The sequence below is a fragment of the Etheostoma cragini genome, chromosome 12, assembly GCF_013103735.1.
Source record: "Etheostoma cragini isolate CJK2018 chromosome 12, CSU_Ecrag_1.0, whole genome shotgun sequence".
NCBI lineage: Eukaryota > Metazoa > Chordata > Actinopteri > Perciformes > Percidae > Etheostoma > Etheostoma cragini.
The window spans coordinates 3,990,384-4,017,650 of NC_048418.1; the positions used below are offsets into that span (position 1 = coordinate 3,990,384).

The 27,267-nt window shown below is 40.3% G+C and overlaps 1 protein-coding gene across 1 annotated transcript; it reads right to left on the reverse strand.

The window, feature by feature from the left end:
- Positions 1 to 225: 225 nt before the first annotated feature.
- rab2a (RAB2A, member RAS oncogene family) lies at positions 226 to 27,233 on the reverse strand. The gene is made up of 8 exons (XM_034887321.1): positions 26,968 to 27,233; positions 18,959 to 19,030; positions 17,662 to 17,729; positions 15,263 to 15,345; positions 13,830 to 13,922; positions 13,273 to 13,384; positions 7,175 to 7,243; positions 226 to 1,590 (listed from the first exon to the last, which is right to left on the reverse strand). Exons 1-8 carry the CDS (start codon positions 27,011 to 27,013, stop codon positions 1,495 to 1,497), a joined length of 639 nt encoding a protein of 212 aa, XP_034743212.1. The 5' UTR covers positions 27,014 to 27,233; the 3' UTR covers positions 226 to 1,494.
- Positions 27,234 to 27,267: the final 34 nt, after the last annotated feature.

Sequence of the window (27,267 nt, forward strand, 5' to 3'; positions counted from 1 at the left end):
CTTGCTTGAAAGGGAGACGCATTGACATTTTCAGTTGGAGTCGGTTCTCCACCAGGGACTTTCAATGCCTCTACACGGTCCTGTTAACAGCTTGTTATCATTCATACATGTCATTTAAAAGAAAGGGCATGACCAACCCGAATGCAACAGGGCAACTCAGTACCTTTGGGTTTAAATGAGAATTGTTAAAAATGCGAAAAAGCTGCTTGAAGGGCCAGTTAGTCATTTTTTTTCCAGCCCTGGTAAAGAAATAACTAGACCACAACTAAACACCAAACTTCACCTTAAGCAACCAAAAAGCTACAGAAACCTAAAGAGCCATATATACACAAAAATGTGCCTGATAAATATAGTTAACAAAAAAGTCTTGACTTCCAACATTTTTCCACTTTTTACTTCATAATGGAGGCCGCTGCTCTCACTATCCCTTAACGTTTCTTTAACTTTCCTGCTTGTCCTTTCTGTCGTTTCCCAAAAGGATCCATTTTCACACTCAACAGTTTGGTCTTTTATTCTCTCTCCAGACATTTTAAAACACGTTTTAAGCCACAACCAGTTTGTAGTGTTCATTAAATACAAATCATCTGCAAGTCAACATTAAGGAAACAAAGATAGAGAGAGAGAGAGAGATAGACAGAGAGAAAAAGAGAGAAGGAGCAAAACAACATGGCGAAAAAAATAGGGAAAGGACGCACAGAAAAACGTGATAATTTGCACTTTGTTTTTATGGACAGATGATACAGAATGACTTGAATGCTCCTACATCTCCCAAACCGACATACTGGAATACCTTTATCGTCCCTATACACACAGGCACAGCATGAAAACTGACTCAACATGTAGAAACATGCCCTGCTATCTACATGCTGCATCATTTTTTTTTTTAACGTTTCATGGTTTATTCCATACAGTTAGTTGTTCAGAGTGTGTATAATCTCTAACCATGACCACATTGTTAGCGAACATATACCATTTTAATGATTCTGAGATTAAGTCATATCCCAACAACAACAACAACAACCTCATGAATTAGGAGGAGTGTGAAAATTAAACAGCTGGAACAGAATTCTTCACATTCCAGCATGTTTTTGTTTTTTTAATAAAAAGATAAAAATCCATTTATCTAACCAAAAAAAAAAAAAAAAAAAGTCAACTGCAAAACTTGAGAATTTGGTGGCTAACCCTGCAGGTGAGACTGACTGTCCTTGTAAAGACTGTAGGAAGTCAGGTTGATTCTTGGGAACACAGCCCCTAGACCCTCGGGTATGATCAAGGGACTGAGGAAAGACATGGCTGAGAGACAGAGAGAGAAAGGAACACAAAAAAGGTTTGCTGGATGGATGGATGGATGAAAGAATGGAGCAGTAGGGAGAGAAAGGTTAACAAACTGTTAGTGAGCCTGGACAGTTCTGTAGAAACGCAAGGGAGAGTCAGAGAGGGCGAGGAGGAGGAGGAAGGGTGGGGTTGGAGGAGGAGGTGGTGTGTTTTGGGGCTTCAGCAGCAGCCCCCTCCAGCCTGTTGGCCTCCCTGGCTACCGGACAGTGTGGAGTTGGTGGTAGGATGCTGGGGTCCAATCTTAATACCATTAGCCTGTGTGGAGACAAAGACATCCAGAATGAGAGAGAAATTAGGTTTGAAAAAAAACAACAACAACAACAGCACAGTAGGACAACGGATCATTCCAATAACAAGGTAATGAAAGCTGTTGTGTATTATGTGTGTTATTTTGTGGAAAGACCTGGTCTATCCTTATGTTTCATACTGCAATACTTTATGGGCAAGTCATGGACAATCATTTGTAAATTATTCCTGCATAAACAGGTTTAGAGTGCTCAAAATATGCTAATTTTCAGGTATATATCATAATAGGGTTCCATGGTTTAATTTTCATAAAACACCACATTTTTGTTGTACTGCACATTGCTGCAGCTCCTCTTTTCACCCTGTGTTTTGAGCTCTGTTTTATCTACCATCACACTTCTTCTTCTTTGTTGGGAGTTGCACACCTGCAACAACCAAGTAAGGACTACTAGCCAGTCAGAAGCAGAGTACGAGAGGCCACGCTAGCAGCAAGGCGAGGATTATAACGTATTAAAAGGTGACGAGCTCTTTGGAGCAGTTGGTGAACAGAGTTTTCTGTTGGAGATGGTAAGTCCCTTTGGGGGGGGGGGACTTTGGGCTTTTTTACTTTGTACACCTATAACCTGCACAAAAAAAAGATAAATATACATAAAACAATAAAAGGAAAAAGAAAATAGGCTAAAAGCATATTATGAACACTTTAATCTAATTAGCAAAAATTAATCTAAACACAGAAAATCGGTAGTGTTCGGGCCAGGTCGGACCAGCATTTATAGACGTAGACCTGCAAATCTGTGCTGTTGGCCATTAAGCTGCCATCTTGACAGTGCTGAGGTTTGACGTAAGACAGGGCTAAGGAGACTAAAATAGATTAAGCTAACATATTAGCGGTTTTGCACCATACACTTTTACATAACCACACTCAGCTGCAGTATTAACTGCTCCACAAAAGAGGCACGGTGTACAGTCAGTTGGGGACTCCATGTTACAAAAGTCTCTTGAAAAAACTCGAATAAGCAACCAGGAACCAAAAAGGCTAATTGTAACTGGCAGTTAGCTTTCTAGCCAGTTAGCCTTGTGGGCTATGGGTGACGGCCAGGGTCACATGACTGACGCTCAGCCGGAGGGGTCAGTAGACCAGGTTTCAGTAGCCTTACTTGGGTGTCTACTTGTACTGTTGAAGAATGTAAGCCGTGAAGAAGCACATCGTAAAACACGATCCAGCAATAAGTAAAACAGTAAAGCTAAAGTAAGTAAAGTTAAACAACCTCATGTGTTAATCCATCACCTCTATTTACAATTTACCCATTGTTTAAAAAAAATAACAACATAATACATTGGCTAACCTTTCAGAATATGACATTTTATTCATTATAAATATTCATGTAAACTTTATCAGATTTTGGAAACCACATAAGGATCCCCTTGAAATAATTTGCTTTTTAATTTCTATATCTCCAGCATCCACCAGATGTGTTCACAATGTCTACAAAAATATCAAATGAGCAGAGGGCCATTGTCATTGTTAAGACAAAAGATTTAATTTCCAGAAGTTCCTGTTGAAATGTGCCCACTGTCCTAATTTCTTCCAATACCAACTCCTAAAACAACATAACATTATAGCATATTAGCTTGCTAGCTACTGTGCTAGACTGGCAACCTCCAGGTCATAGCGGTCCACGTAGAGTCTCCTGTGGGCTATTGTGGCTGGCTAGAGATTGAGTTTTCCCAGCTAGCATGTCATCAGTTAACTCCCCACCCAGCCACACAAGGATGATTAACTCGACCATGCCAGTACCCCCGTGAGTCTGGGTACTTACTCAAACATACCGGTGTACCCGTGTGTCTGGTCTAAAAATGTGGGCTGTACTTGATGGGAACTTGGAAGCAACAGGGTAAACACAATGCAAAGTGGGCCGGGATAACCAGGTGGAGGTTCAACGGGGTCCCAACAGCAAATCTTTGCCCAAGGGCCGTCTAACAGATTACTATGGCCATGACCAGATTATTTTTGATTTGATTTATTTAACTGTCTCAAGACTGCCTTACACATAAAAGACATCAAATACAATAGAGGATAAAAAAACACAATAAAGTCCAGGACTTATTTCCACTGTTGTCCTCAATTTATAACATCAGGACAAGACAAGACATATAGGCAATGGTTCCCTTCCCTAATACTGTCCTAAATTTAAATTATGTGGATAGAGGTAAAGGTAGTAAACCCTGATCTTGGTTTACTCTTGTCATTTGTTTTTAACCACGACAAGATATATTTTCAAACTAAACAATACAAGTTATTATAATCACTCACTTAAAAGAAAAATCACTGAAGAATGAGTGCATCCCTGCTTTTATGGTGAAATCAACAGTGCATAGTGCCTGCAGGGGCTCCTATTAGATCACATCACAGGGGAAGCAACAGGTGCTGCTGCACAGCACAAAGGTAAGGGAAAAGACTAGTAGCACTCAAGGACACAAGGGGAAAAAAGCCCTTCTACAAAAGAGAAAGAGAGAGAGAAAGGCAGGCAGGTGGGTGGTAGAGAGACATTGCTCTTTCATCTCTCTCACCCCCTTTAACTGGAGAGCTCTTTCTCGCTCCCTCTGTGTGCTGTAATGCTCACGTTCCCTCTGTGTTTTATCATCTCGCTCTCGGTGTGGTTGTGGCCTACTCTCGGACTCACTCTCTCCCTCTGTGTATACTTATCTCACTCCCTCTCAGTGTAACTCCCCCTCCTACACTCAGTAGCAGTGGTACCTCTGGGAAACACTGTATGCCTTTAAATCACATTTATTGAGCTAAGGCCGTGTGTGTGTGTGTGAGAGAGAGAAAGTAAGTGTATGAGTGTTTTCTCATAGTGGCTGCCAACATTTCTGTTGGGGTTTCCCTCTCTCTCTCCCTCAGCCAGTCAGCTGATGTGGTTTGGCTGGCCGGCCTGCCTTCACGCCGTCTTACTGTTACTAATAACAAAAACGCTCGCTGGCTGGCTGGCTGGCTGGCTGACTCCAGTCCTGTCTGATTAATATTTGTACTTGCTGGCTGGCTAAAGGACCAGATATAGTCCAAGACAGACGCACACTACATTGGCAATTTTTCACACGTTTGCAGGCACATGTGATCCGTGTGTAGACTGCATGAGGACAATCTGTGTGGACCGGGACGTCGTGATTTACGACGTGGTTAAGAGTTTTCTTAAGAAGATAGCAAACTCAGAGTACATCCTCTGAATCGCTGCCTAATCTCAGATTTGTTCGGTGAACTAAATAGGTGCCGATCTCATTGACCGCCAATTCCTCCAGTTAGAGAAACAGTTGACTAATCAGAGATTTGTAATCTGGATTAAGACTGGGATGTGTAGCTAGCTAGCTAGCTACATTCATTAAACATGTGGATGAGATCAATTTAGCTGTAAATGTTGTTGGAAGTCAACATACAGAAATAGCAACTCTTTTATCAACATCTTGTTGATAAATGTGAAAAACATTAAGTTAAACGCTCTTAGCAGCAGCTACTGCTGCTTGACGTGTTTCAACAATCTTCTCTTTGCATCTGATTGGCTAGAATTTGTTTCATTGGTAGGTGGAAGTTCGATGATTGGTTAAACCTAGAGCATCAAAAACAAATCCAATGTGGACTTTTTAATTACTTAATTTTTCTAAAATAGTCATACCCCAGAAATCCGGAACCAGGCCCAAGTATTTTAAGCTCTGCGTTAGTTTGACTTGCTTTCCTCTCATACAATTGGTAGGTAAAATCAATATATATCAATATAAAACCGGATGAAAGTTCCCAAAATGTATTTATTTATTTTTCCTCACGGCCGCACGCCAGAACACTGTAAGCCCTGCCTATGTTCCACCTGCTACTGAAATGGCAAATTGAAACTAAAGAAATCAGCGAACATGAACACAGACTATGAATGAAGTGAAGAAAATGGCAATTCAGGCGAAATATCAGGCCAACATTGGCTTTTCATTCAACAACACAGAGAGCTGAACCGATCATAGTGCATCAACATTTGTATTGTCAAACTTGCAAATTCGCTCCGTCAAAGTTTGGCCGTGCAGGAGCCGACTGGATCTTGCACCAAAACAGGAAATGCATGCTCCTGCTGCCACTTAGCCTTCAACTGTAGTCAATGGAGAAGTAGTGGAATGGACACTGACAGTAAGTCAAGGAGAAGGACACAGATGATTTCAATGTTATTTCCTAATTTAGCACATAGATTTTAAAAGTGGCTGACAAAAAAAGAAAAATAAGAACTTCAGTTGCCGGCCACCATAGCAGTCAGAGAAAATATTAGATTTCAGGCCCTGCTCTCAAGTATCATTTTTTAAAGCCAGCTGAGTTTTAGAACATCTTTTTCTCTCTGTTTTGGTCCAAAGATGTCATGTCATCTAGAATGGATAAATCAACATGACAACACTAGCGTGTTCCTTTTAATGTCAATAACAATTATTGAACTTTTGGAAAACACTGAAATGCATCTGAGAAGTGTCTGTACAGCAATAACATTAGGAAGACAGCTTTCCATCAACTCTAACTTTCTCTGTGACTACAGTACAGCTGATCACACAATGCAGTCATTGTTGTAATCTGCATTCATTTTGTCAGTGTGGAAGCACAGTAAACACACACTTTGCCTGGTCAACAGGTAGCATTGTGAGCACTAATTTATGCTTGTTCAGGTGCTTGAAACTGGAAAATGTGTTTAATGAAAACAGAGTTTTTACCAGATGTGATCTGGGATGTACAGCTTTTTTTTTTTCTGACCCAACCAAAACGACAAAGAACAAATTAAGCCTTTTTTTTAACTATTGTTTTGTTTCCTGTGAGGAAAGAGATGAAACAGACTTCAAAACGCTAACGTGGCGTAGTGTTTTAGGTGTGAATTGGGTTTTTGGACACTGCAATTTAAAGTGAAAGTAGTATGTAACTAATAACTCGGTAGTAACTAATGCATCTGCTCTGCATACTTGCTGAAAGGCTTGGTGTCTTGTCTTTCATGCTTAAATAACCGCTCCCCTGAAACGATAACAATCTGGTTGACTGAAGAGCAAACTTGGTGATAGGAAGGTTACAGACTGGCTGGCTGCCTGTTTGTTTTTTTGCTGAATGACTGAGACCTTGTGGGATGTGAGGAATTTATGAGCTGGCGAAATGCCGAGAAAGAGAGAGACAGAATATGTGTGTGAGAGAGTGAGAGAGGCCAAATGTGCGTGAGAGAGAAAGAGAGAGAGGCATAGTGTGTGAGAGAAAGCGAGAGAGGCAGGGTGTGTGTGAGAGAGAAAGAGAGACAGAATGTGTGAGAGAGAGCTGAGGATTGAAGAAAGAGCAAGTGGAAAATAGAGCAGGGGAGAGGAGGAACGCAGGGAGTTTTGCTTGGCTAGAGTCAAAGGAAGCAGAGAAGAGGGTCTCCCCCCCTTTTGAGAAGAGAGGGAGCGTGGCAAACCACACACACTGCTGAAAAACTAAGCAGAAAGACAGGAAAAGAAGAGAACAAAGACTGGAAGAGAGGAGAATGCCCTAAAAAAGAGAACAACAATGGAGAGGTTTGAGAAGGAAGCAAAAACAGAGTGAAGTGTGTCTCACCTCATTGTTGATATCAAACACTCCCTCCTGGATCTTCTCATAGATCTCCTTGGCTGTGTTGATGAAAGCCTGAGATAGAGACAGGAAGTGAGACAGACAGAGAAGAGGAGATTAAATTCATATTCAAATGTTGACTCCTCATTAGGAATGCAAAACAGATTGAATGTAAGTTTTTGAACAACCTCTAAATATTCTTGCTAAAACATGACTTTGCTCAGAAGATCTTTTTTTAGCAGGAAACAGTTGATCACTATAACTGAAAGTGTGAGTTGATTTGATAAATATTCTATATAAGTGTTTCAGAAATACTGGTAAGGAGCACACACACATTCCACATTTAAGAGGTGGCTGCTGAACAGCATTGCATTCACAAGTGGCGGTAAACACTCAAACAAAAACCAAGCATAGACGCCATGAAAAATAGATGTGTGTCAAGAATGGCATGTTGAAGCTTTACACCAGCACTTGAAGACTGTAGAATGACACTATAACTATGGCAAAAATAAAATTAACCAGTGTTCCTTGCAACCTGATGATGTGAATAGAAACCAATATGGCTGCCTGGGAGGCTAACAAAACACACTCAGATATTTATAAGACTTTGGGAGACGTTTGGTGGTGGCGATGTTAGGTATTGTTAGAAAACAAGCTAAAACATACATAAAAGGTTGGGTCGGACTCGAACCCAGGCCACTGCCAAATAGTCAGCTTACATGGGGCGAATGCTCTACAGGGTGAGCTAGAAGTCTCCCCTGCAGCTCTTTAAGTATTACTTTAACATTTTTTGGAAATACACATGTATGATATCATTCTGTGAAATGAGAAGAACAGTATGAATATCATGTGTGTGCATTAAATAGCGCTTAAGACTGGATGTAGTAAGATTAGCATAAAGACTGGAAGCAGATGGAAACCGCTAGCCTGGCTTGGTAAGGTGTAGTGAAAAACTACACCCAACAGCAGACCTCACAAATTAAAACATTGTATCTCTACAGAAAAGTAACAACGACACGTTGAGGGTTTAGGGGGAGTTATGTGCTGGAACCATTTCGTGGTGATGTGAACAACAGCCGGGTAGGGCGAATTTTTGTGCGGCTTCTGACAGTCTTGTGTTCCCAGTTGATTTGGCAGATAAGGAACAAGCATGTCTGTATAGAGACCAAAGCCAAACCTGTGCTCGCCAACTGAATCTAAACAGGAGACACTGCACAGAAGTACCGAGCGTCTGTTCATTAAAAATCCAGAACATCCCACTAAAACTACAATCAAAATAAGTATTATAGGCTTTTTTTTCCTTCAACAACGTTTTGATAAATTTTTCATTGCAAATAAAAGTTTCAAAACACACATCTGTTCTTAATAGAGGTCATCTACTTTACTTTTCCATTCTTTGCCCATATCTGGAATCCTGCATGCAGCTTGGCTGTTCCCGATACTAGAATTTTGAGGTGCTACTGATATTTGGAATTTAAAAAAAATAATGACATACATTCAAATCTATTTACAGTGTAAAAAACAATGTGTGAGTGCTGTCTATTGGACAAACCATCTTACGGTGACACTTTTTTGTTTGTGTCAAACAGTTTGGTATTTCTGTAGGGCAATTTCTTGTTAATTAACAGCCGACAAATACTACAACTCCCCATTCCTTGCTGATTTATCGGACTAAAAATTTACTTTGACAAGTCTGAAACTGAAATCCATGATTTTCTTCTTCTTGGAAATCAGGCTCTCACTGACTGTGTAGCTGCAAAGTAATTTGTTATCAAATAAAACCATTGTTGACTGTTGAAGTCTTTCCTTTATCCATCTGATCAAATACAAACTGCAGTTTTCTTTTTCTTCCTCAACCCATTGGTTTATTTGATCCTATTCCAGTATTCTGTTTCACACATCAAGGAAGGAAGATGCTTTAAACAATGCAGTTTTGTTCTGACTCAAAGGGATCAAGATGTAGAGTATTTTAAGAAGAACACTATCTACGGGCCTTTCAAAGCTTTTAGAAGACCTTGTTAGAAGATGCAGAAACCCTGCAGTTTGGCTTCTTGTTGCCAACAGCTGCTACAAGAATGAGATATGAGCAGAGTGCACACAGAGACTACACACAATCTGTTTTCTTTCTAGGCACAAACACACCCCACTAACAGCACTGTGAGGATCAAATATGATATAAAATGTGGAAATAAGCTCCCTGAGCTACTCGCCCATGACTGTGGTATCATTGCAATTGTCTCCAGGGACAGTATCTTAGTGTTGGTGTCTCAAGGGTCAAAACTGGAGAGCAGCTAGGATATACTTCTTGTGCAGTTTGCATGATAAGACCAGGGCTAGCTAAGTCAAAGGCAGCCTTTCTCTTTCCTGCCACCGCCCTGGTTAAAAATTCCAACAAAAACGCCTTGAAGGCCTTTTATTTCCCGGACAAAAGTATTGTGCCTTTTACCAGCAACTGATTTGATGTGCTTATACCAGTAGTTCTTAAACTGTCTCATATCAAGGACACCTAAACTGACACAAGTTAGACCACGGACCCCATCTGCTAAGACTTTGTCCCAGGATACCCTACCCGATAGAACTTTTGTCTTATAGTGAATAAAACCTACATGAGCAAAATAGTCATACAATCTGTCATTGTGTTACTTATGGATGAAATTATAGTGAAAATAAATTATTCCTTTTTTGTTGGGGACCCCTGGGGATCCCCAGACCCCACTTTGAGAACCACTGGCTTATACCAAGAGCAAACATGTTACACATGGCACTGGTGCACAGGGCACGGGGGAATGATACATCAAGTAAGCGATGAATTGTTGAAGGCAAACAAATGTGTGTTTTAGCAACTGCCAAATAAAGGTGAATTTGGCCGGGGATGGCTCTGTCTGCAGGTTGCTTTAAAAGCAGCGGGGATAAGGAGTTGGGCTCTGGTTCGTGATTTCCTCGTGTCGGTGATCAACACATCTGTGAGCTAGCATGGGCACCCAGATAGCTCAGTGGGTAGAACGGGCGCCCATGTACAGAGGTTTGCTCCTCGACGCAGCGGGCCCGTGTTCGAGTCCAGCCTGCGGCCCATTGCTGCATGTCTCCCCCCCTCTCTCTCCCCCTTTCACATCTTTGGCTGTCTTCTCCAACTAATAAAAGGGATAAAACCCCGAAAAATAACTTAAAAAAAAAAAAAAAAGTGAGCTAGCATGTTCCACTACCAACTGCTTCCACGCACAAATTCGCCAAGCCAAGAAGAAGTGTGTTTTCTAAGCAGAGTCATTAAAGAACTGAAAATATGGCCTGAACTTCTACCTGACACCCATTCTGAAAATAGACAGGAGCCCAAGGGTGCTCTCTTGTGCACTTGGTCCTATTCACTCCTGTCCTCTTTCCTTCCTTTAACACACATCACTGTATGCCTTGTTCCTTCACAGATCTCTACACTTCTTGAAATATTAATTTTGGGTGTGTGTAGATCGTATGACGGGAGTAAATGAAAGGAGAAAACGGGGATAAAACATGGAGAAGGAGAGTGGAGAAAAAACATTTAGGGAAAGGAAAAACTAGAGGAACAGTAGTAACAAGTAGAGAAGATAGCAACAAGACGGAAAAAAGAAAGGACTAGAGGTGACAAGCATGAAGAGTTTAAAAAAGCAGCAAAGAATGGATAGAGAGAAAAGGTCATATAAAAATGAGAAGTTAAGAAAAATAGTCAAGAAAACTGATAAAAGAAAAACAAGAAATAAAGAACAATAACAGAAAATAGGAGGAAAAGGTCTCAAGGAAGGGAGGATGTAAGAAAAAAGAAAAGACTGGGGATGAGACCATGAGAAGATGCTTACAGGATTCTCTCTCTAAGGACCATCCCATCAGCCAATGTCCACCCACAGACCCTGACGACAAACCTAGCGCCCTGATTGGTTGCTGGATGTCGCTGAGGGGAGGTGGGGTGGAGGTTATGAATATGTATGAAGTTATGTATAACTGGCTGATATACTGCTGGAGAGAGAAAGGGAGATGATGGAGAAGAGGACGGGAGGGGAGGAATGAACTGAGGGAGGAGGGGAGGAAGAAATGAATGGAAGAGGGCAGGAGGAGAAAGGGGAGGAAGATATGTTTGAGGAGGAAACGGAGGGCAGGGTGGGGGGGAAGGCGGATGGGAGGGAGGTAAAGAGCAAATGATGGACGTCGAGGGATGAGAAGGGATGACGCGAGGAGAGATGAAGGGAGGCGAGGTATCTCGAGGATTCAGAGGACACTAATGAGACAAATTAATCATCACACACACACACACACACACACACACACACACACACACACACACACACACACACACACACACACACACACACACACACACACACACACACACACACACACACACACACACACACACACACACACACACACACACACACACACACACACACACACACACACACACACACACACACACACACACACACACACACACACACCTCCCCCTCATCTTAACCCCAGTGAGCGCTCTACTCAACAGTGATGTGGGTGTTTGCATGATATAGGCCAGGCATGCGAGGGTAGGAAAAAAAAAAATCAATGTAAACAAACACACACATACACACTCTGCAGTGCCCCAGGCTGGCACGCTGTGCAGGATGAGATTACTTATGTGATTGGATAAGTGAGAAAAGGGTCCCCGAGGAAAACCGCCATGCATTTATTACACACAACAACACCCGGGGTGTGGCTCTGCGAGGGGCGGAGAAGTGTGCTTCATGATGCTGATGTAAAGAGGGAAAGGTTAGGCTCCAGCATGGTGAGCCATGACGCTACAGGTAAACAGTCAAGTCAACGGCAGGTTTTTGTGATAGTGTGATAATCTATTTAAGGAGAGCACTTAGACAGACCAATAACTACAATAGGTGCTAAAAGCTAACAATAAGACTGACTGTATATCTATCATCCATCCCAACATAACTCTGTTCACCACTCAAGACTGCACTGTGGTATTTATCTTTAAATATGCAGACTAATATTTCATTCATAATAAACATCCAGCAACACTTAACATTTTGGTGTACTGTTTCCACAATGACACAGCACTTGAGTGGTGGTAATGAGGAAGGCAGTGCTCTAGCTACCGTTGAGGACATCAAGTTAAATGTCTTCTGCATCATTTCTGGGAATTTTTTGTTCTTCTTTTGAATCCTTGTGCTAAGGCTGGGAATGGCAGATTCCATCACTGCCAATTACAACTATACAGCGAGGTAATGACTGAATGTTAATACATTGTACAACTATTGCATAAAGAATGTGAACTATACATTTTCATTATAATTAATTCAAATCTTTAAAAAAAAGCCTTAAGTTTTTTTTTTTTTTTAAATGCATCTGTTTCCGGCAAAAACAAGACAAGAGTCCACAGCCATGCTAAACGCTCTCTGAGACTGTACTTTTGAAGTTATACTAACATTACTATGCTAATATGCTCACACTGACAATGCTAACATTAGGATGTTACCAGGCATAATGTTTACCATGTTTGCCATCTTAGCTTTGTGTGTTAGCATGCTACAATTTGCCAACCAGTTTTGGACAAAATTTAAATTTTAAATTGATGATGGCAACAGAGGAGATGTCAGGGAATCAGTAGGATCCATCCTCTGTGAAATATAAGTATCTGTCCAAACTTCCACACCAATTTATAAAATAAATAGTAAATAGTATTATGTCAGCTTGGTTAGAAATGGTGGTGCTTAGAGCTTTTAAACAGCAAGCATGTAAGGACATTCACAGAAATGAGTAATAAATGAATGTTGTGCTTTAAGACTCACTGAAACATTGGCCAGTGAATGAGAAGAGATTTACATTACATATGAGCAATAAGCTGTTAGCATTAGTGTTTACCTGCAAGGAGTAGTAGGTGGAGTTTATACAAGTGTGGAACTCAAACAGGTACAAGTAAGATGTCAGTTAGTGAAGTCATGCCAAAACAAATGTGTAATTGTCTGGTACTTTACTTATCATTCTATATGTCTATATATAACGGCTAACAACTTGTCGCTTTCAAAATGTAGCCTGTAGTGTATGTGTACATGGGTGTATCTATGTGTGCACATAGACAGTATTATTATTACCTCCTCTACATTAGAGGCAGTCTTGGCTGAAGTCTCCATGAAAATGAGGCCATGTTCTCTGGCAAACGCTTCACCTTCCTCTTTCTTCACCTCTCTCCTTGACTCCAGGTCACTAAAAACAAATACATTGATACAATGACATAATGTGCTTTCAATGGTCAGCTCAAAGTAGAAAGAAGCAAGGTCGGTTGGTAGAGCGGGCGCCCAAATATAGACGTTTAGTCCTCGACGCAGCAGGCCCGGATTTGACTCTGACCTGCAGCCCTTTGCTGCATGTCATTCCCCCCCCCCCCCCAACAATGCCCAAAAATGAATCTTAAAAAATGCATTTCTATCACCACCAGGCTTTTGACATGTCTTTATCCCATACAACGCTATGTTATACAGGCTCATTTAAAAATGCCTAAATTATGTATTTAACTTACATTAGTGTAGAACAGTTGGATTTATTTAAATTTGAACACAAGCTACAGTGTTAAGTTAGGACCCTCCACACACAGTTGATGGTCCCATCTAATGTAAGGCAGGATGTAAACATCACATGTCATGCATCTTACCTCTTGTTACCAATGAGCATTATGACCATATTGGAGTTGGAATGTTGGCGAGCGTCCTCTAACCAGGTTGTCAAGTGATTAAAGGTGTCCCTTCTGTTAAAACAAACAGAGTCTTGTTTCAATCTACTTTCCCACTGATAAAACAAAAAGACAAACATCAGAATCATATCATGAAAGAGCTTTACAGAATACACATTGATATGTGATTGGACTTTCCCTTGTATGGGGAATGATGCTTCCTCTTGCGCCTCACCTCACCTGTTACTCCACCAGCTATTTTTATTTAAAGGCATGAATCCTATGTAAATCTGAACACAAACATTTTGCTCTGGCCCATTGCTCTAGTTTACGGTCCTCAAACAAGACATAGCATCCCTCTAAAGGTCCACGGTGCCCCACGCAATTTTAAACAATATTAAACTCCATACTAGTCCTGAAGAATATCCACGGAAAATCTATTGACATCAAGCCAATCCATCTTTGACATAGAGAAAGCTGTTGGAGGGGAGATTTGACCTGATGGTAGTGCTGGACAAAAGGTCACAGGGTCATGACAATCATTAAGAATCAACCTCTGGAGACTATGAAGATCAATAACAAATCCAATTGTCAATCCAGCAAGTATTTGTCTTACAGTATATAAATTGCTCTGGACCATAGCGTTGAATTGATGGAAAGACAGACCAAGACCAGCTGCTAGTGGGGTTTGAGCTCAGTGTGAATGCATCCAAGATAGATTTGAATCAGATTGAGTGACACCTCCTCTTTTGCCATTATCAGCTCAGAATTTTCATTTATTCTGTGAAATATAATATAAAAAAAAGTTTGATTCAGACATCCATGATCCACAGACGAAAAATCCTAACTATGCTGGTGATCCTTTGACTTGTCCTCTAGCACCACCACGATTTAATTGACCACAATTAAATTGGGTTCACATTCATTGCTCCACCATCAGGTCAATTTTGTCTAACAGTTTGCAACCAAATACTTGCAAAACTGTTGGTTCCCATCAACCTCAGTGGCCCTTTGGCTAAACTATGATGCTGAACATGGTAAACATTATACCTGCTGTATCAGGCATGTTAGCATTGTTATAGTTAGCATCCTGATGTCAGCATTTAGTTTATACTATCTGGAATTGCATCTGTGACCTTCTGCAATGCATTTGTTTGATGCTGCTATATGAGTACCAAAAAGTCAAAAACATCAAGCTAACCTACAATATTTGTCCTATCACAATTTACTCTCATCTTGCATGTGGCAACTTTCCATGGTGAGGAAAAGATGCTTTAATTGGGACAGGTTGATGTCAAAGTCAGGGCACAGTTGTATCATTGGTTCTTTTTGTACAGTGGCATCCAACTTCACAATGTTCCTGAACGCAGCTTGGCTACAAAGTGTGTAGGGATCTGTCTGATTGATTTTGTTACCTTGTGATGTCATAGACTAGCAGAGCTCCTGCTGCTCCTCTGTAGTAAGACCTGGTGATGGACCGGAACGACTCCTGACCAGCCTGCAGAAACACATACATATATTAATAAACAGAAATTGAAATCTGAATAATTGAAATGACCACAGACGACTGCTGATGCTTTGGTTTTCTAACAGGACCGAACAGCAGGAGTCTGATGCTGGCTTACAGGCCTTATCTATCTGTCCTTTAGGTCATCCTCACACCAGTCCTATTATCCACGAGTCCCGTTTATTGAGCCTGGTCCCATAAATGTTCTGTACCATTCCTGATTCTCCAGAACAGTCTGGCTCTGGGTTTTCAGTGAGATGGGGAGAGGACAGGACAGAGCAGAGCCTGTAATTAGATACAATGGAGTTCTCTCTTTCTTTCTCCATCTGTCACAATCCCTTTCTTTTTCTCTGCTCGTCTGCATAATCTCCCAGTTTCCTTACTTATGAACAACTCGCCATGTCCCATCAGTGCAGCTGTAATGTTATAAAGTGTCATACTGATTTAACCTGTAGCATTTACCGTATGTCATATAAACAGTCTGTGTAACCCACCAGATCACGTTGTTCGTTCACTTCCCCTTCCATTACCACCCCTCATTGTCTCACCTCTACTGTCTCTTCCTTGCATCACTCATCTTTTCATTCTTTCTCCATAAATCCCTGGGCCTCCTTCTTTCCATCACTCCTTTCACCATCTAGCTCTCTAACCTTCCCCCTGCCATGTCTATTCACCGTCTGTCTCCGTCCCATGTACAGTAACAATGTTGTCTGTGTTTCGTCCAGGCCAGAGTAGAAAACAAAACAGCACTCTATCCTAGCAGCTGCAGCCCTGCTCTGACCTCATCTGAAAAACCAGACAGCCAGTCACAAACACAATCAGTCGGTGAATCATTAAGCAAGTCAGAAGACCAAGCTGCTAGTTGTCACCCAGGAACCCAGTCTGTTGGTCAATGAAGCAGTAAGACATCTAGTCATCCAGTCACTGAGCTAGGTAGTTAAATACCCGTTCACAGGGTTTAACCAGTCAGACAAAGGACCAGTCAGTGAACCAAACTGCTAGTTAGACATCCACTAGAACAGTCAGTCATTCAGGGAGCAGCCAACCAGCCAATAATGCCATTAGTGAATAAATGATAAATAAGGGTGAAAGAGAGGGAATGGTTGCCATCTGGCCTACATAATTGTGTGCACCAACACACATACGTGTACACACCGTTATTCATATGGCATGTGCAGCCTACACAAAGATCCGACTTGGTTGCTCCAGCCCTTTGGTGGTGGTGGTATATTTGCAAGTCTAGTAAGCATCACTAAGACCCGCTGGTTTTCATTGTGACCATCTAATCAAGGACTATACAACACTTGGAAAACCAGTCCATTAAGTAGCTGGTAGGATAGAAAACCTGCAGTAGTTGCTGAGTTTTGACAAGCAGGACTGACTGTCTGATCTGACTGACTGATCACTGCTGTGGTGCTTCTCCTCTCATGCAGGGAACAGTGTTTTTCCATGGAGCTCCTACTCCACCTGCTGGTCAGCTGGTTAACTGCATGGAAAGGAAACCATGGTACCCAATGGTCTAAATCAAAAATCCTTTTCATGGATCTGTCCCAACACCCACCCTAGAAGTCTTGGGCAATTAGGTGTGTGTTTACGGGTCAGCACCACAGTCTGCCGTACCAAACCAGTCCAGTTGTTTGTCAGTTTATGACATGTGGAATTCAGCCTGAATCTTATTATTAACTTCATTTATTATTTATTTCTCTCTTCAACTGAAAAAGTTTCATTATTTTTGGTTTTCATTAGCTTCGAGAGATTTGTCTAAAGCTGAAACATTGCTAAAAAAAAAGGAGGACAGAGAGACAACATTAAAGATGTTTCTAAACTAGTTAATCGATTCAAAGGTCAAACCTCTTTTCTGGGGCAGGTGCGATGGAAAAAGCAAAGCTTACCAGCAATATTTGTTGAAGAAGTCCCGCACACCGCCCATTAAGCCTTACAAACCAATTTCCACATTTATAAGTTAGCCTTCTTGTCATAGATCAGGAATCTAATTCTGTCATTCATTCCAGATCCTTTCTTTATCGGGGCACGTAATGATACATCCTTTTATTTCAAGCTCAAATATTTATAGTAGAATGAAATCCTATTCATCAAAAAATCTAAACTTTCTGAAGACTCAAAATGAATTATTTAAAAATGATGTGTCATTACATAATTACAGGTTAAACTTAAAGTGTACTACCTGCAGAGATCCATAAATTTACAGCCTTGCATTTAAGTCAATAATTTAAGATTTAGGTCTTTTTAAAGAGCCATTAATATGCTGCTGCAATAAGGAAAGCCTCCTATAAAAAGAAATATTACCGTATCCCAGATCTGCAGTTTGATCTGTTTGCCATCTATAGTGATCATCCTTGCTCCAAACTCCACACCTGGACACACACAAACAGAAGAATGGGAACTGGTTACTATTAGGTGCTGACCTAATAAAAACGCCCTGCTGCTTATATAGGGGCCTTTTAATACATTAATCTTAATCTAAATTAATCTCAGGTGTCATAAAGAGCTCACATAAAAAACAACTTATTATAAGCATTATTAGTGGACACTGGAATCTTATATCACAAAGAGTGACTAACAAAAACAGAACAAATAGGGGGTATTTTTTTACGTATTATAAAGTGACACTAGTTACTGTCTGGTCACAACATTTGACTCACTTTTTTTTTAGAAAACATATTTTTTTTTGTTTACTGATGTATCAGGGACATTTTCACATACTCAAGTGGTGAGACCCTGAAGTGTTTCCACGGTTTCCAAATGTAAATATAGACTAAACATCACATATCAGCTCTACTTTACTTGGTCAGCTTCATTTTCACACCACAAACGAAGAGCACCGGTCTACTTGGAAGTTGACTGAGACCCCCCCCCCCCCCGCCCTTAAATTACCTCAAAAGGTGTCTTTAGCATTTCTGTACGGCAATTGTTTGTTACTTATTGCCCGACACGTGCACAGACACTCATGCAGCTATAATAATCAAAAGTAAGACTATAGTTTTAGCCAATTCCAGATGAGTTGACAAGACAGAGATGCTGTTGTGTATAGTGCGTGACCACTAAACAAAATAGGATGTCCTAACATATAATTTTTGCACATGTGATGGGAGAATGGACTGTGCATGCAGAGGGTTTTCTTTTTTCCAAATTCCTACTTAAAAGGATGCTGACAAATGATCTGTACATGTGATGGGAGAGTGCAGTGTTGAACGTGCATCGTTATAATTCCATTTAAAAGGGCATACTTTTAACAAAAACATGCCAGAAGCCTTTTTGTATTGTATCCCCTCCCCCCAAATAAGTTCACTATTACGAGGTGCGTTTTTGGGGATTTGATTGGTGTGAATGTTAAGGTGAGCTCTACTTTGCTTATCTAAAACAACAGGATGTTTTACTTGATAAACGTTAATGATGTCAGTAACCTAAAGCGACTAATCAGCTCCACAAGTTTGGCCTGTTGGCACCAGCTGTACTGACTCTGTGTTGGTTTTCTAACAATGTGTGAAATTAAGAAAGAATGGTGATATTTTATACATTTCATGAATTTATTTCGTCTACTGATGTTAATTTAGTGCTGAATGTGTGGGACAGGCGCTCTTACCAATAGTGAGGTCATGAACTGGCTGAAACCTCTTGTCTGTGAACTGTAGTAATAGACATGACTTCCCCACACCTGAAAAACAAACACACAACACATTACAGAAGGTCCAAAAGCTGCAAGACTGGAACCGAGATTATGGAGTCACACATACAAGCATGAAAACAGCCCATATGCATTTTTCAAAGGTGTCACACGTGCTGAGAACAAAATACCACACGGGCCAACATCAATATCAAACCTATTACTTTTCCAAGCTCTGAACTCCCACACGGTGCGGAGACACTGCTGTTTGCAGGAAGTTACAGATGTATAACAATAATCATTGACTTTCAATTCATTCTAATTAAACATGGGATTATTGGAGTCATCATTGAGTTCAAACAACCCCAACACTATTTCTCCAACCAAGCTCTAGAGTACCCAAGTTAATTACTTGCAAAAACAAAATGAGACAAAGCCAGTAAAGTGATTCAGACTGGTCATGCTAACACTGTAAACATTACATGGACCAGGTGGACCATGCAAGCGGGCCGCGCCTGTTTACATCTAGCGCCTTTTCAGTGGGTATAACCGACAACGGAGTTATTGTAAGCCGAGAGAGGGAGGCTGTAAATCGGGAAGAGAGGACCGTGAGTTCCCAATGTGTTTAGCGATTGTTGCCGTAATCCTAAACCAATAAAGTGTGTTCAGTCGGGTGGAGAGGACGGCGAGGTAGTGTTATTTTTAATGGTTCCAACCGTAATTCTAAGACGAGGAAGTGTGTCTGTCTGGCGTGGGGAGAGGAAGGCAATGTTGTATTTTTACCGGTTCCCACCGTAATTCTAAGCTGAAAAAGTGCGTCTGTCAGTTGGGTACAGAGCACCGCATGACCACAGGCTTTTATGACTGTTACTGTGGCAAACATCTCATGTTAGCTGCTCCGCTGTGCTGTGAAGATGTCTGGCTATGTGAGACGTGAGAATTTGTTGTTATAAAATCACAACAAATTCTAACAGCATTGTGAGTAATTTGTGGAAATGCTATATGTCAACAGATTCTCAGAAGCCATTAGATACAAAAACAGTGTATGGTTAAAAATAATGTTTGCATGTCTATTTAAGATACTACTAGATGTTTTGTTTGTAAAAAAAAAAAAGAAAAAGAAAAATTGAACCTTCATGAAAATATAGTGCTTCAGTTTAAATGTGCAACTTCTAAGAAAGGACAAAAGTGTCCAATAGATGATGAAGATTGCTATTTAATGCTCATTTTACAGATGTGGGTTTAAGCTAAAATGAGCCTTCAGAGGTTTGAGTTTAGGGAGCAAGTGTCAACAAGCACTGGATGGTAGGAAAGGTGGAGCGAGAAGAGAAGGATGCTAATGAGATGGCCAGAAAGAGAAGTGGACAGACATTCAAGGAGGGGACAGAGAGGGATGTGGTCCTCCTCCTTCATGGTTTCTAATGGTTACCATTGTCAGGCAGCGGCGTTGCTAGGCAGGCATCATCATGTGATGATAATGATAAGAGATGGAGGGATCGCAAGGAGGGCAACTCTATAGGAGGTGTAACTAACAAGTCATCCTCAACTACATCCCACTTGTTGGTGCAGTCAACAAACACCTGCTTACAATACATGTTTACTACCAAGACTCAATGGCTATCTCAGAGAAGACATTAAGATAAATCTGCTAAATTAGACACAACATAAATTAACAGATTATTCTAGCACAATTCCCTATTTCTTGCTAAGGGGCAACAGCATGACACCCTGTGGCACAGAGCATTAGCAAACTGCCTACAACAGTAGATGATTTTAAAACCTGCTGTGCCTTGAAATGGTGACAGTGCAATATGCATCAGTCATAATCAGTGAAGTATCATGCAATATGTTACAGTGCAGGACCTTTCCTACAGCTTCTAGTTGAGGTAATAACACTTCCCCATACCTGAAGCTCGTATCATGCATAAGTCGTTCAAAATGTGTTAACACCCACTGGGCAATCAGAAAACAAAAAGCCAACCAGGTGACTGTGTGGCTGGTTAGAGACAGGTTTACTTGATGGATGACTGACAGGTAAATTAATTTCTCTGCTCTAACACCAAACACCAGTCTGATTCCATAGAAAAGACTCATGAGATAAACATTGGCCGGCATTCTGCTTTCCTGACACTCTAGTGTAAGTGGTAGACTACAAATCTACATGCTAAATATAAGAAAGCTTTGACTACACTTTAATATTAGCCATGAGCAAGAGGTTTCTCAACGACACACTTTTTAGCCCTTTAAAAGACTGGTTTAGATACAAAAACGGTGAGTGGTTAATTCCTTGACACATGTTACAAAAAACAAACACTTAGAAGCATTAGTAACACAAAACAGGTTTGTTGCAGCAGCAGCTCTACTGAAACCTGGTGAACGTTAGTGATCATCCGTAGGCAATGTCTGAAGGGAAGGTCTCTACTGAACACCTAGAAAAACATTTTTAGTGTTGAAACAGCAAAGTGTTAATACTTTTTTTACTGACACCAACAGTAAAAATGCACCACACCAAATTAAGCTTTTATAAAGATGAATCATATCTTTTACACTTAAATGATAGACTCAAGTCTAAATAAAACTTGAACGCCCATATTTAAATTGAAATATGGAGTTACTGCTCGTGTAATTATTTATCCTGTTTGTATTAAGGGTGGAATCGTTCTGGGTTGTTTTAAGAGCGGAACAACATTCTGTACTGATCAGTCCAAGCATGAAGAGGAGATCAGTCTGGAAACATCAGACAATCCAAACATAAACCAGAGCTTTGTTCTTCACACAATGATACCTGGTCAATGTGACTGCTTTAACTGGAGCTATGAATTGTCAGTTTTAGAAAGCTGACTGTAGCTGTGGACACAGCAACAAGTCCTTTAGCTCAACCAGGTAAAATGCAGGAGGATCCATTGAACGTGTTGTCGTAATTACAGTTATTAGGGGAGAACATGTAGGCCAATGACAAATTAACAAGTCTTTTACATTGTGCTATGTTTGATTAAGTTACATTAGTATCACAATTTCATTTCAGCCGTAACAATATAAGTAGCTATACTTATAAACAAGACTAAAGGCTTGTCTACACAGCAGGTGTTTCAGTCATGTTTTTCAGTCTTATCTCGCATTTCTGACGGAACAGATTTACAGCTTATTCACGCTTTTATTTGCTGAAAGTTTGACCTGCTGGTGGCAACAGATGAAAAGCCAGAGTGCACCCTTAGGGAACTTTAATGTCTGTACCTAATTTCAGGGCGATAAAGCCAACATTGTTCAATGTACTTTGCTATAGATCAACATGGTCGACTATAAAACCGACCGACACTGGCATCCCTACAAGCCCCAAGTGTGGCTAAAAATATATGAATTAAATAAAAATTAATCAAATGATAATCAAAATAAAAGAACCGATTCAAATTTAGTTTGAGCTTCTTTTTGGGAGTGTCTAACAGTGCCATAACATACAGAGGTGATTTCAGACGCAAAGCGCCTATTCCATGTATGTTTAAAAAGGGGCTTCAAGATAGAAAGTCAATGGAACAATGTGGATTTTTTTATTGAAGGAATAAGGCATCAATAACAAGTTAATTTTGGCAGGATGTTCCAGGTGGTTTCACTTCATTTACATTAATCAATGACCTGTGCTGCAGATGTGTTTGAGTGTTGTGCAGGCCAATAAGATACTGCTCTGCTCACTTGCAGCAGTAACCTGAAGCTTGGCAAGGTCAGCGGATAGCACAGCATTCCCTGCTGGGGAATCTGACAGAACGTCTGGCCAGAGGAACGGTCCTTCTAAAGTCACTATCGAGGGGCTTTTAAGCATGACAATTGTCCTCTAGCAACTATACTTGAGCTGCCTAATGACAGACATCCCAGTGGCCACCAGTTAAAGACTAGGGAGTTGTGGTACCTAAAAGTCTCATTTAAAAAAAAAAAAGAAAAAAAAAAAAAAAAAACATGAATATGGGGCTTCCTGTGGTCAGGAGGTCTTAAACGCCGGCAATGCAATAACAGTGTTCCCATTTCAAGTCCGGCGGGGGGCTTTTGTTGCATGTGTTCCCCCCTCTGTCATGCTAAAACCACTGGCCTTGTTCCAATCCAGAGTTACATCATTTTGATCCTGAAAATACTAATTTATAATACATAATACCACCTTGGCTAAGAGGCCATTAGCAGAGTTGATCTGTCTAAGTCAGGTCATATGACAGCTACTGAGCACAACTAGAGTCTCAGTTAAAGGTCCCATGGCATGACAATTTAACTTTATGAGTTTTTTTTAACATCAATATGATCTCCCAGTGGCTAGAAATGGCGATAGATGTAAACCGAGCCCTGGGTATCCTGCTCTGCCTTTGAGAAAATTAAAGCTCAGACGGGCCGATCTGGGACAGTCCCTGTATGAGGTCATAAGAGAATTTGGCCAGCCAATGAGAAAGAGAGACGATTCGCAAACAAGCAAAGCATGGCAGGTAGTCAAGGCCACACCCCCACCCTTTACCTCAAAATTCTGATAACAGAATCTTTTAAAAAGTAGTAGGTAATTGAAAATGTGCAGATCTAGAGACAGAGTTTCATAGAACAGTCTATTTTTAAAGGTTTAAACAGAGACTATAATTTTCTTTCAGTCAGCCTGTTTTTCTCCCAACCAGATCTGTGGAAAGGCTGGCTGGCGGCCACTGGCTCAAAGAAAAAGGCCAAACTAAAACAAAATTGACATATTCATTTTTAATGACCAAGATCAAGAGTTCAATCAATATTGACATACTTTTATGACTCCCAGCTACTGCCTACGTCACTGCAAAGCGGCACCCTTGAATCTTGGAATTTCTTTAAGTGTTATTTGGGGAATTTCGGCCTTTTTTATGAGACAGCATAGAGTAGAGAGATGAAAGGAAAAAGTGGCGAGGGAGAGAGAGAGATGAGGAATGACATGCAACAAAGCTCAAAATAAGGACTTGCACTAATATGGCGAGCGTATTAACCCATTAGCCTACCAGAATGTCCCAATCAGTAATGCTTATTAACAAATTTCACATTTCAGAAAGGCTCAATTACAGGAATGGGTTCACAATGACCAGAACACAGTGATGTAAAAGACTTATTTTGGATAAGAACTTTCCAGATTATGTCACACAGATTAACCTTTTCAGTCAAAGGATCTAGTAAAATACCTAAGGAAGACCTCTAGGGTAAAGCAATAACATAACTAGTTAAGGTACCGTAACGCAACTGGGAAAGTGTTTGCAACTAATGGCTAAGAATAAAAAAAAGAAATGCTAGATACAAATACATGTCAGACATTTAGAGATACAAACTAAAGCAAAGAGAAAAACAATGCAGTATAATGGCGTCAGCAAAGAAGATTTTTCTTCCGTCCCAAAATGTTGCCTGTGCATTGCACCTTAAAAACGTTTATCTACTTCATCTGACTGGCTGGCCCTGGATCTTCTTCATTCTCTGTGTTTCAGTGGCAATGCTTATAACATATCTGAGCCAATTAGATAAGTCAATCATGGAATCTTCCTCTGGATTCACAACTATTGCCTGCTGTTTGACTATTAACTATTAAAAATCACAACACTTGGTATGGAGAATATAAGTGTGGGACTGTGACCTGGAGGGCAATGAAAAGAAGACCAAGTCTTTTAAAGCAGGAATATGAAAACAATCAATTCCTGTGATCAGGCATCTGTTGCCATACAGCTGTACCAGCATAGAGACCAGAGGTTTCTGTGGATGAAGCAGTTGGTCTTGTAAATTGGGAATCTATGGTTGTTTGTTTTGGTGCATCAACATTGCCGTTACTAGAGTACAAACAGACCCACCCAATTGAAACATTTTAAACTACTGCAAACCACGACTATCCTCAGATAATGAAGAAAGATAAGGAAGATACAGCTTGGGCTGTACTAACAAATAACCAGTAAATCTCAAGATAAGGAATCCAAAAGAGATAAAGACCAGAGAACTTATATTATGCAAAATGCTGGCAAAAATGAAAGAAAAAAGCAGGAAAATGTTTTTAAATAAATGTGCTGGTGCAAGTCAAATCGTAAAACCTTATAACATATCTGCAGCCTTAACTCTAAAAAGGTAAGAAGCTATTAGGTCAACAAATGTGACCAAATCATAAAGAGAGTTTTAAATAAAAATTAACTTATATTTATTCTTATTTTAAAATACATGGCAGGCCAATGCTGAAATAATTCCTTAAAACTAAATAAATAGTAAACTATGTACTGTTAGCATTGGTTAACCACTGATCAAAAAGTATCTATTGTAAGCAAGTATTCTCAATAATAGGTTAGATGCTAAGCAAAAAAATACCAACTTTGGACTCTGGCACATACATGTCAGTAGTTTTATATTTTATTTTGTTCACCATTTTAAGGAGAACAATACAATAAAATACTACATGTAACCGTTTCACAGCCTTTTTGCTTTAACCTATGTAGAAATAAAAACTTCAAATTGAAGTCTTCCTCACATTTTATGGTCTAAAATGTGATGCTTGTGTCAGGATGTATTTGGAATAACCAACTCACTTAACCATAATCAAATTACAGAATTAGTTTAATATATAAAAGAACCTGACTGGCTGTTTTTTCAGGCTTGAATTTCCTTTAGCAAACACTACTGAAGATAATGTCCCTAAACACAATTGATCATCAAAAAACAGCTTGCATCATGAAGAGTCATATTAGAATAATGAACACATGTAGGACTCTCTACAGGCTAGATATGATCTGCGTGTTTTCATGGGTTTATGGGTAGTTAATACCTGTGAAACTGAAATTTGGTATTGCAATGATCATGTGTACCCACTCATTTTGCAAAGGTAACCTCTAAAAAAATACTGGATCACAGTAAACAATTCTTTAGATGCATGCACTGTACACGGGACCGAGCAGAGTATTTCTGGTGTGTAGACATATATGTAATCAAGCTAGGACCTTGGCTGCATCTCTCTTCAGCATTCGATACTAGAGATAAACAACAACAGCAGGCAAAACGTGTTTTGCAATAACACTGTAGTAGGCTTTCTTGCCCAACATAGTAATCATCTCAAATTATTTAACACATATGTGCATTATGAATCAATAGCTTACACTATAATGGTTTTCTTGGTTTGGACTTCTATACTATCATTATAACAATTCCATAACAATTAAATTGTTGCTTTCTTCACTCAAAAACCTGGTTGGGTCTTGGCTGTATATTCAGCCCAAGTCTTTGGTTTGGCTTCATGTCTTGAATAATATTACTGTATATTTCTCACTCTACTTGAGTACACTGCTGTTAATCTTGTCTGCTATTTTAAAACTGGTGCTACATCATTACAATACAGCAGTATTACAAATGCACCTGCTGTCATCCAGCAAGCTAACTAAGCAGGCCTCTCATCAGAAAAGCAAGCTAACGGAAATATGGTCAGAAATAAATACTGCTCTACGCCATTTTAAGGAATATTAGAGGTTTTAGCTTTGCGTTTTGGCCTTCTGTGACAGGAAGCTAAGCTAATGAAAACTTTGTTATTTGATAATGCAGTCACAATACAAATATACGTTTATTATGATAATCTGGTCAATGCAACAATACCTAATGAGCCGAAAATGTGCTGTCGTGACAGCTGTTTGCTAATTATTTAGTGGAACAGCTAATGCTAGCTAGGCAGTTAGCTGAGCTAGCAAGCTGTGTCGAACACCCCCACCCTCGACGCAAGCGGACAATAGGCCCGACTGTGTCAACAACTGCTACGCTAAAGTAGTATAGGAATATATTGTGTTAGGGTGCCTGTGTATAATTATCTGACACTGAAAGGGTGTTTAAATTATTACGCAAATATGTTAACACTGTAGAATTGGAGCTGTCATCCCACCCCTTGCGTCTCTGCTTTTACCACGTCATTGGACTATCCAACACTGCGGAAATACACCACTAGCTATGAGCTAGCTTAATGCTAACTGGCAGTCTAGCTGGCACTTGCTGCACCTTACCCGTGTCTCCAATGATGATGTATTTGAAGAGGTAAGCATACGCCATGGCCCCTGGTTTGTGCAGTCAGCTGTCTCGACCGTTACACCTTCGTTAAACCAACAGTGAACCGTGTGAAAAAGGTAGCTGACAGCTCGTTAGCCTGTTTTTCTCTGTCGGTGTTGGGGAAGGAACAATAAACAGCCAGAGCCTCAGCTCTACGTCACACGGTCCGCCCTCGCCACGCTACGGTATGATGTCTTCAGGGTCGTCTCGGAAAATGTAGCCTTCGATGTGTTTTATTCCTCAGCTCTTTGTTGAAA